General features: G+C 37.1%; 1 protein-coding gene across 1 annotated transcript in view; it reads left to right on the forward strand.

Annotated features, from left to right (window-relative positions):
* The first annotated feature begins 7,011 nt into the window (after nucleotides 1–7,011).
* The window catches only part of STXBP5L (syntaxin binding protein 5L), a 408,526-nt gene continuing 399,414 nt past the window's right edge, over nucleotides 7,012–16,123 (forward strand). The window contains exons 1-2 of the mRNA XM_080822438.1: nucleotides 7,012–7,122; nucleotides 8,248–8,444. Coding sequence (XP_080678564.1) covers nucleotides 8,256–8,444 — 189 coding nt within the window. The 5' untranslated portion in view covers nucleotides 7,012–7,122; nucleotides 8,248–8,255. The remainder of the gene's footprint in view (nucleotides 7,123–8,247; nucleotides 8,445–16,123) is intronic.

Genomic DNA, 16,123 nt, shown 5'->3' on the forward strand with positions numbered 1-16,123 from the left:
TGCATTCTACAAATCACTTTTACATATACAACCTCATTTTCCTTAAAATAGCTTACGTAAAGGAAAAACTAAGATTTAGAGGCTGAAGGGGCTTGTTAGTGCCCCAGCTAGGAAATTTAGCCTGTCCCAACACTAAATCCCTTTCTTTTACCACATCCAATGTGATGGGTAGATACGTGAAAATCTATTTTAAAGAGGCACAAAGGGGCCTATGTGGCTCAGTTAACTCTCTGCCTTCACCTCAGGTCTGGGATCAAGCCTGGCCTTGGGCTCCCTGCTCTACAGGGAGCCTGTTTCTCCCTCTTGCTTTGCCTGCAGCTCCCCTGCTTGTACTCTCTCTCTGTGTGTCAAATAAATAAATAAAAATCTTAAAAAAAAAAAAAAGTATGTTTAACAAAAGTAAAGTAAAAGAGGCTTAAGGAGCTGATTTTAATTACATGTTTAATAACAGATATTTGAGTTTTGCCCGAGAACACGTGAGTTCTGTTTGTAATTCCGTTATTGATTGTGTGCTGAGCCATACTTTGCATGGTTTGGGTCTATCCTAATGACCTCTGCCTGTTTGTCATGAGAGGTATGGCATTATTTAATTTACCCTGTGGTTTCTCTCTTTGTGCACTTGAAGTAGGCTGAATAAGAAATTTTAATGCTGGTTGCTATTTCCTGCCATATGACAAAAAGCAGAGAACTATCAACCAGTACCCCTCCTGAAAGATGTAGAAAAAAATCAGATGAAAATTTAGGAAGGAAAGATAATTCCTAATCCTCTTGAAAATTTTTCCAGAAAGGATATAGGTGGAAACCGTTTTCCAACTGTGTTCTTTCAACGAAATTCTAACTCTTAAACTGGCAAATAATAATGGATAGTGCTATAACTTGATTAAGGGGTTGGAAATGTGTGATAAATTAGGTTGCTCAGTTCAGGATCCAGCACCTCACAGGAAGCAGATCGGAAATACTCACACTTGCTAATATCAACAATTGCCAGTCTGGCCTTGAGGTAAGTCTTGCGTCATTGCCCTCCCTCTACCCAAATTCTCCTTCCAGCTGTTCTGATATTCACTAAGACTACAGTTTCTCTGAACAATTTACTTCTGCCTTGCTATGTTTAATTAGCTATTGAATAACTGATTTTCTCCTATTTTAGTGGGACCCTTAACATATTTCAAATTAAACTGAGATTTATTATGAGGTAAGAATGTCCTATTAGCATGCCATCCCAGAAGTTCTTTGCTTCTAGTCCCATTCTCCCCAATCCCCAAATGTCTTTTTAGTTCTAGTATCCAAACTCCTTAGCAAGATATTTTCCTTTTTCTGTTCTGTTTTATCCTAATATTTAAATTTTGTAATTTCTCTAATTATATATATATATATATATATATATATACACATATGTATATATATATGAAATGGGAATTTTTGGTTTCACACTAAAAGCATGAGGAAATAGCTTTGGGATACGATTTATTTAAGTTCACATTCCTGTTTCACAACCTACCAGATGTATGATATTGAACATACTATTTAAACTTTCTTTAATTCCATTTTCTCACTCATAAATTGGGGTGATCAATAGCTACCATACCTGATTGTTGTGAAGATTAAGTGAAAAACTAAATGTAAAATTCTTTACACATTTCCAGCTCATTGTAGGTGCTCTCTTCAAAGAATGCTGGAATTTGTCATATTGTTATGGACTGCATTGTGTCCCCCCCTAATACCTCAGAATGTGACTTTATTTGGAGATAGGACCTTTAAGAGGTAATTAAGTTAAAATGAGGCCATTAGGATTGGTCTTAATCCAATATGACTGATGTCTTTATAAGAAGAGAAAACTTGGACATACAGAGGTACCAGGAATGTGCACACCCAGAGGAAAGACCATATGAGAACACAGTTAAGAAAGATGTCATAGGAACCAGAAAAGACCTCGAATAGGCAAAGGAATATTGAAAAAGAAAGCCAAAGTCGGTGGCATCACAATTCCAGACTTCAAGCTCTATTACAAAGCTGTCATCATCAAGACAGTATGGTACTGGCACAAAAACGGACATATAGACCAATGGAACAGAATAGAGAGCCCAGAAATAGACCCTCAACTCTATGGTCAACTAATCTTTGACAAAGCAGGAAAGAATATCCAATGGAAAAAAGACAGCCTCTTCAACAAATGGTGTTGGGAAAATTGGACAGCCACATGCAGAAAAATGAAATTGGACTATTTCCTTACACCACACACGAAAATAGACTCAAAATGGATGAAGGACCTCAATGTGAGAAAGGAATCTATCAAAATCCTTGAGGAGAATGCAGGCAGCAACCTCTTTGACCTCAACCACAGCAACTTCTTCCTGGGAACATTGCCAAAGGCAACAGAAGCAAGGGCAAAAATGAACTATTGGGATTTCATCAAAATCAAAAGCTTTTGCACAGCAAAGGAAACAGTTAACAAAACCAAAAGACAACTGACAGAATGGGAGAAGATATTTGCAAACGACATATCAGATAAAGGGCTAGTATCCAAAAGCTATAAAGAGCTTATCAAACTCAATACCCAAAGAACAAATAATCCAGTCAAGAAATGGGCAGAGGACATGAACAGACATTTCTGCAAAGAAGACATCAGATGGCCAACAGACACATGAAAAAATGCTCCACATCACTCGGCATCAGGGAAATACAAATCAAAACCACCATGAGATACCACCTCACGCCAGGCAGAATGGCTAAAATTAACAAGTCAAGAAATGACAGATGCTGGCGAGGATGGGGAGAGAGGGGAACCCTCCTACACTGCTGGTGGGAATGCAAGCTGGTGCAACCACTCTGGAAAACAGTGTGGAGGTTCCTCAAAAAACTGAAAATAGAGCTACCCTATGACCCAGCAATTGCACTACTGGGTATATACCCTAAAGATACAAACGTGGTGCTCCGAAGGGGCACGTGCACCCGAATGTTTATAGCAGCAATGTCCACAATAGCCAAACTGTGGAAAGAGCCTAGATGTCCATCAACAGATGAATGGACAAAGAAGATGTGGTATATATACACAATGGAATACTATGCAGCCATCAAAAGACATGAAATCTTGCCATTTGTGACGACGTGGATGGAACTAGAGGGTATCATGCTTAGCGAAATAAGTCAATCGGAGAAAGACAACTATCGTATGATCTCTTTGATAAGAGGAAGTGGAGATGCAAGGCGGGGGGGGGGGTTGGGGGGAGGTAGGAAAAGAAAAAATGAAAAGATGGGATTGGGAGGGAGACAAACCATAATAGACTCAATCTCAAAAAACAGACTGAGGGTTGCTGGGGGGAGGGGGCACGGGAGAGGGTGGTGGGGAAATGGACATTGGGGAGGGTATGTGCTATGATGAGTGCTGTGAAATGTGTAAACCTGGCAATTCACAGACCTGTACCCCTGGGGATAAAAATACATTATATGTTTATTAAAATAAAAAAATTAAAAAAAAAAAAAAGAAAGATGTCATATACAAACCAAAAAGAGAGCCCTCTGAATAAGCCATACCTGCTGACACTTTGACTTGGACTTCCAGGCTTCTGAACTGTGAGAAAATTGGTTTCTGTTGTTTAAGCCACCTGATCTGTAGTACTTTGTTATGGCAGTTGCGGCAAACTAATATACATATATTCACTATTTCGGAAGAATTAACCCTTACTGTTTTCCTATTCTAAGTCCTACTCAATCCTCTAATTAATAATAGGGGAATGATTAAGAGTATAATCTTAGAAAATAGATAGCCTTGAATTTGAAGACTGGGTTATCCACCTAGGTGACTTTGAATGAATTTCTCCTATGTTTCAGAGTCTCAAATTTCCTTATGTATAAAACGAAACAACACCTGTCTCACAGAGTTATAATAAGGATCAAATTAAAAGAGGTGTTTATAAATTTCATAGCATAGTATTTGATATATAGGTGCTTAGTAACTGGAAGAATTAATTATCTTTATGTACAGAGATAAATGTACAAAACCATTTACATGTGTTTTGTCAATCTGGCTTAGTTTTCTCTAAGCTTAATCAGTTTAGCAAATCTCTGTGTGAAGTGCCATACATATACATACTTTCAACAATTACTTAATTATTTTGAGGATGTGGAAAATTAGCTTCATTGTTGGCTCGAACCCAAGATCACAAACCCTTAAAATGACTTGTAATATATTTTTAACATTTATTCTAAAAACCCTTCCAGTGTATTAGATTTATTGGAATGATTTGATGATTTTGTTTCAGGGACCAAGGTTAGACTATTTTTTTTCTTGTGCAGTCTTCATACTTGCCATTTTAGGAAGATATTATGATTTATCATAAGTTCCTCACAATGAAGTATTCTAGTTTGTAGTAGAATAAACAAGGATCTCCTTTATTATTATCTGGACCAATTCTAAAATTCTCTACATAATTTTTTATGGTATAGTTCATGGTCTGGTCATTCCCTTTACCACATGATTTATAGGATAACATCTTATTTCTCTTTAGTTAAGGACGGAATTTTCTTCCATAACTATGTCATTGTGCTTCTCTCATCTTGTAAAACTTTCAAGCTATAATTGTTTGTGATGTCTTCTCACATACATAATGCACTCTGTCTTTTGCTCATTTCTATCCTTGTGTAGTTTGTGAACTGGCATTACAATATCACAGTTTCCCACTCTATGAGATTGCAATTACGTTAAAATTTTACTTGCTGTAATTTATTTAAATTAATATTTACCATGCATTTATTATGTACAAAGCACTATGCTATCTACTGTGAAAGAACAAAGATATTTAAAATAATCCCAAAGATTCTACAATCTCAGCATTCTAATCATATTTTTTAGGCTTCTAATATCTGTTAGAAACATTTATATATTTTGACTTGTCTTTTCTTTCATTTCCCGTTCCTATTTGTTGTCTCATCTGAAGGAATATCTACTCTGTCACTTATTTTTAAGTTAAGTAGGCCAATGAATTCCCTGTGGGGTCTTAAAGCAGAGTCTCTGCCAATCTGTTTTGTGTCTTCTGTTTCTCAGTTTCTCCCCAGTTTTTAGAATAAAACCACCACCTAGTTTGCTAAGATAGTACAGTGTTAGTGATGAGTGGTTTATGGGGTTTTCTTGTAAACATTACATCTCCTTATGCTGAATCAGGATATCTTCTTCATTCTCATCAAAAGACCAAACCATCACTTGTTATAGGCTTATTTTCATTTGTTTGAAAATTAAAGAGTTGTCAATAGACTTTCTGATGAAGGGATGAAGGGCATCTAAAATCATTATTTTAGACAATAATGTTACTTCTCAAAGAGTTAAAGAAAAAGAAAAAAGCAAACTCTTTAGCCTTAATAGGCACCCGTGCTTGGAGGTGAAATGGGTCAGGAAGAAAAGATGAAAAAAGTAGAAAAAGAGAGTAAAGACAAAGGTACATATTGTTAGGAAACCAATATAGAATTTGGAACCTTATGAAGATCTAGTTTTTATCAGACGTGACACTTGCTTCCACCCCTATTTTTACCTCTCCCAAATAGGATAGGATATAACTGGGTATCATCTCGTAAATCTTTCACTAATAACCATTAACAAACCAATTGTTCAAAATCCTTTAGTGCCTCTTATATGTGAAACATTGTGCTAGGTGCTAGACAAGATAGAAGAAATACCCAATTCCATGCTTGCCTTCAAGAGTGTTATTGTTTAGCTGTGGCAACTGGGGGTGTGGTGTCTTTGAAAGGTTTCAAAAGGAGTAAAATAGACATTAAGTACTGAAAAATTCAAAAGGAAAAGTGAGCATTGATCTGAGGATCTGAAAAACTCTAATCCATCTCTATTTCCTTGCTATGTGACCTTGGACAAATCATTTCTCTTTCACGTCTTCCCTTTCATCCCATCCTCTTCCTCCACCAGGAAAAAAGAAAAGAAAAGTCATCCTAGAAGATCTCTAGAATGTTAAGACTATATGAGATGATTATTAATGAGCTCTTTTGCCCAAACTGAAGTCTAAAGCTAGCTATGGCCCCCTGAGCTGCTCTTCATTTTCACAAAGCTATCAAGGTCTAAATTTTTCACAATTCAGTATCAAGTCAGAGCTCAGAACCAAAATTTCCCGTCCTGATGATGTTGTTTCTAATCCTGCCCAAATAGTGCATCTTTCAAAATGATTATTGTGACTCAAAGAAAAAGCTTAAAATATATTACTGACACGGTTTAGAGAAATGTTTCTTAAAAAAAAAAAAAAAAACCTGTTTATGTGAAAATGGGGGGAGGGGGTAATTCTACGTATTAGGGGAAACAAGGTAAGCAATCGATTCCTTAGGATCTGAAAGGCTAAGTATTCCAAAAATCTACTGAAATGCAATTCTCTCTGGCAGAGGTGACTTGTTAAGCAATTATGCAAGTGGCAGGACAGGGAGGGAAGCCCAATAGATGCACCTGGAGAGCGAGTAGAGGAGATAAACTGAAAAATCACCTGTCCAGTTCACAATATCCTCCACGGTCAGACCTAGGGAAACACTTCCAGCAGCCTCGGACTCCGGGCGCCCAAGTTCGCACGCTTCCACGCATTCTATTGATTCACACTTCAACGCATCCTATTGATTCACACTTCCGTCCTTCAACAGGTAGCGCCAATTACAGCCCCCAAAACACGGCCCCCCAGCATACTGGCCAATCTCGCCGTCAATCAAATACTTCACCTACCTTTCTAAATTCTCCCTTCCCCCTCTCATTGGCTTTTCCTTCGGCCTATCCCCAAATTTCTTCCGCGCCTTGCGACGGAGGAACTTGGCCCTATGGAGCCTAGGATTGGAGCCTAGGCTACTCCCGCCCTTTGACGTCCCGCAGCTCTCCGCCCCTTTCTCCAGCGCCGCACTGCCCGAAGTGGTGGGGGCGGGGCGAACGAAGGGGCGTTTCTGGGGCGGGGCTTGCATCCCACGGCGGGAGGGCGGAGCCTTCCTTCGAGCCTGCCTGCTTGATTAGGACCTCGGAGAGCGCCGGGCGCCACGACCAGAGGGACAGGAGAAGCGGCGGCAATCCGGAGGGATTGACGCCTGCGAGCCCGCCTCCCTCCGCACCTTCCGCTTCTCGGGCTGGCTGGCAGCTAGTGGCGGCCGAGGAAGGTGCCTAAGTCGGGAGTCAGATAGTCATCCCTCTGGGACGCCGCCGCCGCCGTCCAGCCGCGGCTCCCTCACACCTGTGTGTGTGTTCTTGAGCGTGAGCGTCCGCGCGCGAATTTCTATGAGAGGGTTGCGTGTGCTCCGGCTTGGCGCGCGAATGTCTGTGTGAGAGTGTTTGTGTGTGCTCGGTGCCTAGGCGCTCGGCCCGGGGAGAGACGGCGGGAGCGGCTGCTCCGCGCGCCCATTAGGCTGAGGCGGGACTCGGGCCGCAGCTATCGCCGCCACTGCCTCACGTTCCCGCAAGAGCCGCCGCGGTGCTGCGGAGAGAGTGGACGGGCGGGCTAGCGCACGGGCGGGCGAGCGCGGCGGCTGCTGCGGGCAGAGCGGGGTGGGGGGTGGGTGGAGGGGGAGAAGAGGGAGGAGGGCTGGAGACGCTGGGAGGGAAGGGGGGCGGAGGGAAAAGCGGAGGCAGCCGGAGCTGCCGCTCGCCGCTCCTGTCGGCTGTTGCTGTTGGGTCACCCGCATATGTTTTGGGGTCCGGCTCTTGGGGATAGGGGATGGAAAAAGGCCTACCCCTCATTACTTACTGAAAAAAAGGGAGCGTTGAAGATAATGGGGGAGAGCCCAGAAGGTGGTAGTAGAGTAAACACCGGCTCTTCCACTGCACAATCCCAACATCGTTTTTCTGAAAATATTCTGAGCCGAACCTTTAGAAGCAAAGCCCGCCCTTAAGAGAGACAGAGTCTTGGTCTGTTGGACTCCGGTCTGATTGTATAATAATACTGATGATATAATGCTAATGACGATGATGACACTGCCTTTTATTTTTACCCCAGTGCTGATAAAGCGTAGCTACAGCTGGGGATAAAGCCCTTGAAAATTTGATGCATGAGGAGGAAATACTGTTGCTTTTAGAGTTATATTTTATTATTTCTTTTAAAAGATGTTCTTTTTTGAATTAAAATTTGACAAAATGAAGTATGACATTTTCCTCTCTTTTTTAGTCATTTATAGCCAATTCTCGTAAAATGGGGCCTGGCTACTACCTTGACTAATGAAAAGCTAAACACTTTTACCCAGGTGTAAGTCCATGTGTTAAGTCACCCTTTCCTTTGAATTTCTCAACAGTTTTTAAAATGAAGAAGTTTAATTTCCGAAAAGTTTTGGATGGCTTAACTGCCTCTTCCCCTGGCAGTGGTAGCAGCAGTGGCAGTAACAGTGGTGGTGGGGCTGGAAGTGGTTCCATACATCCAGGAGGGACTGCAGGGGTTCTCAAAGAGGAGATTCAGGAAACCCTGACTTCAGAGTATTTCCAGATTTGCAAGGTAAGTTTTGAATTGGCTTGAAGCCTATTATTTCTTTATTTTACTGTTGTGAGGAAAGAATCATTAAAAACAACAACAACAACGAAAAACAAAACGAAGAACCAGAAACATCCACACTAGGGACTGGAAGTTGTTGAGATGCCAGCATTAGACAGTCCTGGGCAGAGAACTCTATAGATGGATGTTTGAATTAATAAAGATATTCTAGGCATTGATTTCAGCATCAGTTTAAAAAGCTACGGTAGTTTAAAGTGGAAATAAGCAAACATAAAAAGTAGAATTTGCAAGACAATGTTAAGACAAAATTGTGGACAAAATTTTTAATGTAATATTTATGTATAAATAGAAAACTGAAGGAAAAATCACTCTGGTTAATTCCTTGTTGACATTCAGAGAAACTATTTGTTATTTTGTGTCACTATGCAGTATAAAATGATTAAAGCTATTAAGATGTTGCTAGAAGGAAGTAGATAATAGCTAAAGGAATACATCCATTTTAAAAGATCTAACGGTATTATTTTACATTTATTGTTTAAAATTCTATACAAAAACACCCCAGAGTCTTAATAAACAAGTGATGGATTTAATTCTTGTAAGAACTTAAAAAAATAGCCTGTTTTCTGGTTTAATGAGGAAACATTTTAGGTAACTATGCTTTAATGTTCAACTTCGAATGAATAAGCAAAAGAAAGAGTTTCTGATGGGGAGAGATGAGAATTTACAAAACAGACATTAATATATACATTTTTTTTCTGACATAGTTTATAATTTTTATTGTTTCTTTTTGGAGGGGTAGCCTAAGAATGTGTTTTTGACCTACCATGTTCAATTTTAAAAGCTACTAAGTCATTCATATGATACAGATGAATATAGTTTTAAAATATTTGAATACATAAGAACAAATCATACATTTTTGGAATCACGTAAATTATTAAATTTTTTGTTAATTCAGAAGAATTTTTTTGAAATTATTAAAATGATTTTTGTAGTAAATAACATTTATAATGAGATAAGTTTCAATTACTGTGTTAGTCTTCATTCCCAGTAGAGTCATTATAAAAACATTAAATCTGTAATTATTAAGATATTACATATTCATTTTCATAAAAAATGAGTTTATTTAGAATTAGGTCAGATTAAAAGATATAATTCTACCCTGTGAGGTTTGTATGCATAAAGTTTTGTATATGAGGTTGTATATAATTTCATTCTCAATTTGAAATAATAGATATTTTGTCAGATTAGGGTCTTAATACTGGTCATGAGACAAATATATAAAAGGATCCTAGCATTCAAATTTGAACTGCTAGTCAGGAGAATAATGCCCTGATTATCTAATCTTTGACATATTACTGTTTCCATTCCAAGATTCTGAAAAAAATTTCCAAATTCTTTTAGTTCATGAATGTGAGACAGGAGAGTTTTGATCAAGATAAAATTGGTATAGAAAGGAGACCACTCTAAAACAGAGTGGCAGAGTGGCATTGGACTGTTGAAGTTTTAAACATGGTAGAGAAGGTTTTAAATTGAAAATTTCAGGGGAAATGGGGAATGCAAGAGAGGAAAATGGGGTATATAGTTATCTTCCCATTTATTCACACAGGAAATAGACATGAAAAGTGGCAGAAGTTAAATATGCATTAATTCAAAAACATATGGCATGGTAGGAAGAACACTGGCCAGGGATCAGACCGTTTTTTTAATTGAAAGTTCTGTCACTTGCCAGCCATGTATCTTGGGCAAACCATTTTTCTGCCTTGAACCTTGATTTTCCCATCTGTTGTGTGGTAATAAGTATTTTTGCTCTTCTGATTTAAGGTTATTGGGAGGATCAAACAAGGTGAAGGTGACATATAACTTGGAAAAGGTGATAAAATATTTATTTTTGTAAATATTCTTAAAGTTTTAAAATCACCTGGCTCTTGGTGGAATAACTATCAGCAGTAGGCTTTAATAATATAGGTAACAAAATTACACTTTCAAAGAAATTAGGATAGATAGCTATATAAGTGGAATACTAATAGTATTGAAATGTTACTAAAGGGGGAAAGTATTATGGTATCTTTGGATAGCAATATAGTTAATTTTAAAAAGTGATTTTATGATTGTACTTTAGGTTACCTGGACTATAATATAATAGATAAAAATGGATTAAGGATATTTCAAAATTAGGACTGTTGCTAAAATGGGGACTTCATTTGGACTCATTGATTAAATGTGCAAAGAACATTCTATTCTGAGTACTAAAGAGTTGGCACCTTTGGGGTACTTGTACCTTTTCCACATGGTCAAAATTAAAGTACAAATCTGTAATCTTCTCTTTTGAAAACCATCCTCCTCTCTATTTTCTGATCAGTTATCAAATCCTATCTATTCCATTTCCTTAGTGTTTCTGAAATTTACTCCCTTTTCACCATCTTCAGTACCTGTTCATTCTATTGTGTTTTCTTGGTTAGTTTCTTGAAATCACTTCCTACCTGATCTTCTTACCTCTTGTTTTACACTATTTCAGTTGATTTTGTTATGTTATGATATGGTTATTTCTGAACTATAATGTTCATTATGTCATTTCTCTGCTAAAAATTTTATGTTGGCTTCCCTAGAGCAGTGATGCTCTACAAACAAAAGTCTAATGTGAAACCCTGTAAATAACATCTATTAAAACAAATAAATGTACTTTATTGGTATACATTTTAAAAATAAATTATAATAAATTATACAGATACTATAAAAAGCTTGTTTTTTATATTTGGTTTTTGTTGTATAATACTATCCCTGGCAGGTAGTAGGAATTTTTTGGCCTTAAAAAGTAAAAGTATAAGACTACAACCTTTATAATCAGTGACAAATATATAAGAAGTTCAAAAACACAGAAATGGTAGAAGAAACTTTAGTTCAAGGTTAGCAAAAAAGTTAATACATTGGTTTACTGCAATCTCAGTTCAGTATGTATACATTTGAATGCCATTTGTTCAGATATTTGTGAAATACATGAAGTGCCTTTTCTGAACTTGAATTCTATGAAAGAGAATTTGAAATTACTGCCCTATACAATAAATGTCAAACTGTTTAACTTGATCCATATATACTTCATTTTAGATGGGCTTCCCTTTAGATGTTTACCTTTCCATCCTCATTTCCTTGATTTCCTAAGCATATTGCATTACCTGAAAGCACTGTATTTTCATATCTCAATCTATTGCTTCTAACTACAATATCCTTTCCAGCTTTAGTAAAATTTGAGAATTCCAAGTTATTATTTTTTTTTAAGATTTCTTTATTTGAGAGAGAGAGACAGCGTGTATGTGTGTGTGTGCAAGTGGGGAGTGGAGTGGGGAGGCAGAGGGAGAGGGAGAGAAACCTCAAGCAGATTCCCTGCTGAACAGAGCAGGGACTTGATCCCAGTACGCTTGAGATCATGACCTGAGCTGAAATCAAGAGTTGGATGTTTAACTCACTGTGCTACCCAGGTGCCATCCCCCCATCCCCCATTACTTTTTTTTTTTTTTTTAAGATTTTATTTATTTATTTGACAGAGAGAGATCACAAGTAGGCAGAGAGGCAGGCAGAGAGAGAGAGAGGGAAGCAGGCTCCCTGCTGAGCAGAGAGCCCGATGCGGGACTCGATCCCAGGACCCCGAGATCATGACCTGAGCCGAAGGCAGCGGCTTAACCCACTGAGCCATCCAGGTGCCCCCCCATTACTTTTTTTAATCTCATAGTTAAAATACTACCTCCATGAAACCAACTCTAACCACTGCCTTCCTCTTTTCTTGTCCAAAGTACAGTTAGTTTTTTTTCCTTCTTCTGTTTTCCTGTAGCACCTGGCATATTCCTATAGAGTTAATTTAGCACCTTACTGTGATTGGAAAATTTATTTTTCTGTCACTATCATTATATTGTCAACTCTTTGAGTGTTAAATATATTTTGTTTCTGTATCATCGTTAGGCTTATTACCTAGCAGGCCATTCTTAACTCCGTGTAAAAGAGAGACTTCTAGCTCCACCAGTCTCAGAGAATCAGTCTCTAAGGATTGGGCCTAGGCACTTACATTTTTTGGAAAGACCCCACAGGAGATTCTAATACATGGTTGTACTGAAAACAATTATAGTAGGCACTTGATTTACTCCATGAATGAAACAATATATACATGGTTGTTTGATTAACTGAAATGAGATTAAAGCAGAAAGTTATTAATAAAGATATGTCTTAAATATTTTATTTTAAATGAAAACATATACATCAGTTTACAAATCACTTGATAAATGAGCAATGTTAAGTGTTGGTTCTATAATTGGAGTTCTGTGTGGACTTTCTTCCGCAAACCATCTGAAATTCATTATAGTTTTTGGTTTTAATTTATTTAAAATAGAATAAGAACTTATATTTTTGAAGCAGGTGTTAGTTCCTTCTAGATGATACATAAATATCATCTAACAGTTTGCACATATGATGAATATATTTGATGAATATATAGCTAACCCTTGAACAAGGTACAGACCCCCCACGTGTTAAATATCTGTATATATTCAACTCCCTAAAAGCTTTTACTCCCTGAAAACTTTGACTCCCACAGAACTTAACTATGAATGGTCTACTGTTGACTGGAAGTCTTACTAATAACATAAATAGCAGATATTGTATTTTATATGTATTATATACTGTATTCTTACAAAAATGTAAGCTAGAGAAAAGAAAATGTTGAGAAAATCATAAGAAGAAATACATTTATAGTACTATACTATATTTATCAAAAAAAATTTCAAACATCGGTGGACCCATGCAATTCATATCCATGTTATTCAAGTGTCAACTATACATACACACATACACACACACATATATGTAAAGTATAGATGAGTATATATATATACACACACACATATATACACACATGAGATAAATGTGTGTGTATATATCATATGATACATATATTATATATATACATAAATATATATATCTATTTATTCATCTCTATAGTTAACTGACCTACACATAATTAGGCTCAGAGTAGGAGAGCATAAGTATTCTAGCTAGAGTTTACTAGTGTCAAGTATTCAGGGAATCACTAATATCAATCTGTTTTATAAAGAGAATGGGAAATTTTTGTTAATCTAGCAAGTTGGTTAAATTAAAGTTAGAGTTAATCTAGCAAGTTGGTTAAATTAAAGTTAGAGAACTTCATCTGTAAGATCTCCCATTTGACCTTCATAACAGTCCTGTAAGGAAGACAAAGAAAGTATAAATATTTTTATTTTACTGATAAGACATCTGAGGCCAGAGAATTTAAGTGGTATCCCTAGGTCTCCAAGTTGGTAGGAGGCATGGCTAAGTTTAATGTTCTGTTCTTTTTCATGATTAAATCCACTATTTTTTGTTTCATCTTTCTTATAAAAAAAAAGTAACATGATTAATTGCATAGGAAACAGAGAGATGTTGAGAAGATAGAATTTTCTATTGACTCCCCCCTCAAAATACATCCTAAATCTGACCACTCTTCACTTCCACCACACCTTTTGCCTGGACTACTGCTCTATAGCTTTTAGGTATTTTCTCTGTTCTCATTTAGGCTTCACTACACAGTCTCTTCTTATAATAAGTAGTAGAATCCTTTTAAAATTTAAATCATATTATGTGCTTCCTGTTCAGAACATTTCAATGGCTTTTTGTTTTTCTTAAAAATAAACACAAAAGTCCTATTAATGTCTTACAAAGATCTAAATGGTCTGGCCCTGGCAAGACATCACTATCAACTTATTTCCTGCTACTAACTCTGCAACAGGTACATTGGCTTTCTTACTTTTTCTCAAACATGATTCCTACCTCAAGGATTTTACATTTCTGGTTCCTTTACATGGAACGCTATCCTCTCTAATAATTATATTACATATTCCTTTTACATCATTCAATTCTTAATTCAATTGTTAACTTCTCAGAGAGCTCTTCATTGATGGCTGCTCACTCCCTCTCTGCCCTTATCCTGATTACTTTTTCTCAATAATACAACTGTCTATTATTACATTATATATACTTATTGTTTGCTTCTCCTATCATAATTTAACTCCATCAGGGTTGGGCTTTATTATGTCCACAATTATCTTACCAATTCATAGAACAGTATCTGCCATATAGAAAGCAGTAACTATTTGCTGAATGAATAGATGAATAAATGAGACAAGGAAGCTAATAGAATGATGTATTAAGAGTAAACTGGAGGGGTGCCGGGTGGCTAAGTCAGTTAAGCATTCAACTCTTGATCTCAGTTCAGGTCTTGATCTCAGGGTTTTGAGTTCAAGCTCCATGTTGTAAAAAACCAACAACAACACAAAAAAACAAATGAGGTATTGTTTTGAACAGTCTTTTGGAAAAGGCTTTTATGAAGTAAATTTACATCACATAAAGACACCACTGTAGCAATATGGTATATAATTTTCCAAAAGATATGAAAAAGAAGATTGTAGAAATATTCAATTAAGTTTCAGATTTTATTGAGGAAGTTATAAGGGACACTTTTGTTTCTAAATTATCATTTTAGGTTAACAATTCAGAAGTACTAGATTGGTAGTGGCAAACACATGGGATGCTCTAGACCTAATTAACAAAACAGACAAAAAGAAATATATCACCAGAACCAGATAGGATGATTCCTAAAGTTTTGAATAGACTCTTAAATTGGCCAACTCCCTATTCATCAACATTTATAAGCTGTTTTTATAAATGGTCATGGTGTCAGAGCCAACATGTAGATAACTAGTATAACTTCTACAAGAAAACAGATTTGTAATATGATCCTTATTCCAGATATAAGAACAGATCTTCTCAGATAAATGGCTATAAAATCAGAAATACGGGTTTTAGAGGGGCATCTGGGTGGCTCAGTTGGCTAAGTGTCCGACTCTTCATTTCAGCCAGGGGTACTGGGAATGAGCCTCATGTTGAGCTCCCTGCTTAGTGGGAAGTCTGCTTGAGGATTCTCACTCTCCCTTGGTCCTTCCCCCCCAACTCACGTGTGTTCTCTCTCTCTCTCTCTCTCTCAAATAAATCTTAAAAAAAAAAAAAAAAAGGAAAGGAAAGAAAGAAACATAGGTATGGACTGTGAAGGATTAGGCTTTCCAGAATCCTGGAAAGCTGAGTGAGGTAAAATGCCTAGGTATCCCTGATTATTATCTCTTCTTTAGGTTTTCCATTGTTTTCACATTCTTCTAATTTCACATCATTTTATTTGGGAGGTTTTGTAACTGAGTTTGACATAAGACCATGATCACAGTTCTACATCTTTAGGTTTTCCATCATCTCCACATTCTTCTAATTTCACATCATTTTATTTGGGAGGTTTTGTAACTGAGTTTGGCATAAGACCATGATCACAGTTCTACATATCTGCATTTATCATTCATTAAAATATTCTGTGAGATGTGTGGACTTGTTTCATTTTATACTATAACTGGTAGAACAAAAGGTAGTACAGTTGATACTGCAGGATAACTTATTATGGATGAAGTGTCTGACAGTGATTTCATGCTCCTGTCACCAAAATGGACAGTTGAGGGTGGGCATCTTTAAGAACAGGAGTGGAGGCAAACCAGAAGACTTAAGCAACCTTGTTAGGGTTGAAGGGTTAGGAAATTTAAGTACCAAATGAATTAATTTTTTGAAGAATCACATAAAAGCCAGATAAT

The sequence above is a fragment of the Martes martes genome (genome assembly GCF_963455335.1).
Source record: "Martes martes genome assembly, chromosome: 1".
Lineage (NCBI taxonomy): Eukaryota > Metazoa > Chordata > Mammalia > Carnivora > Mustelidae > Martes > Martes martes.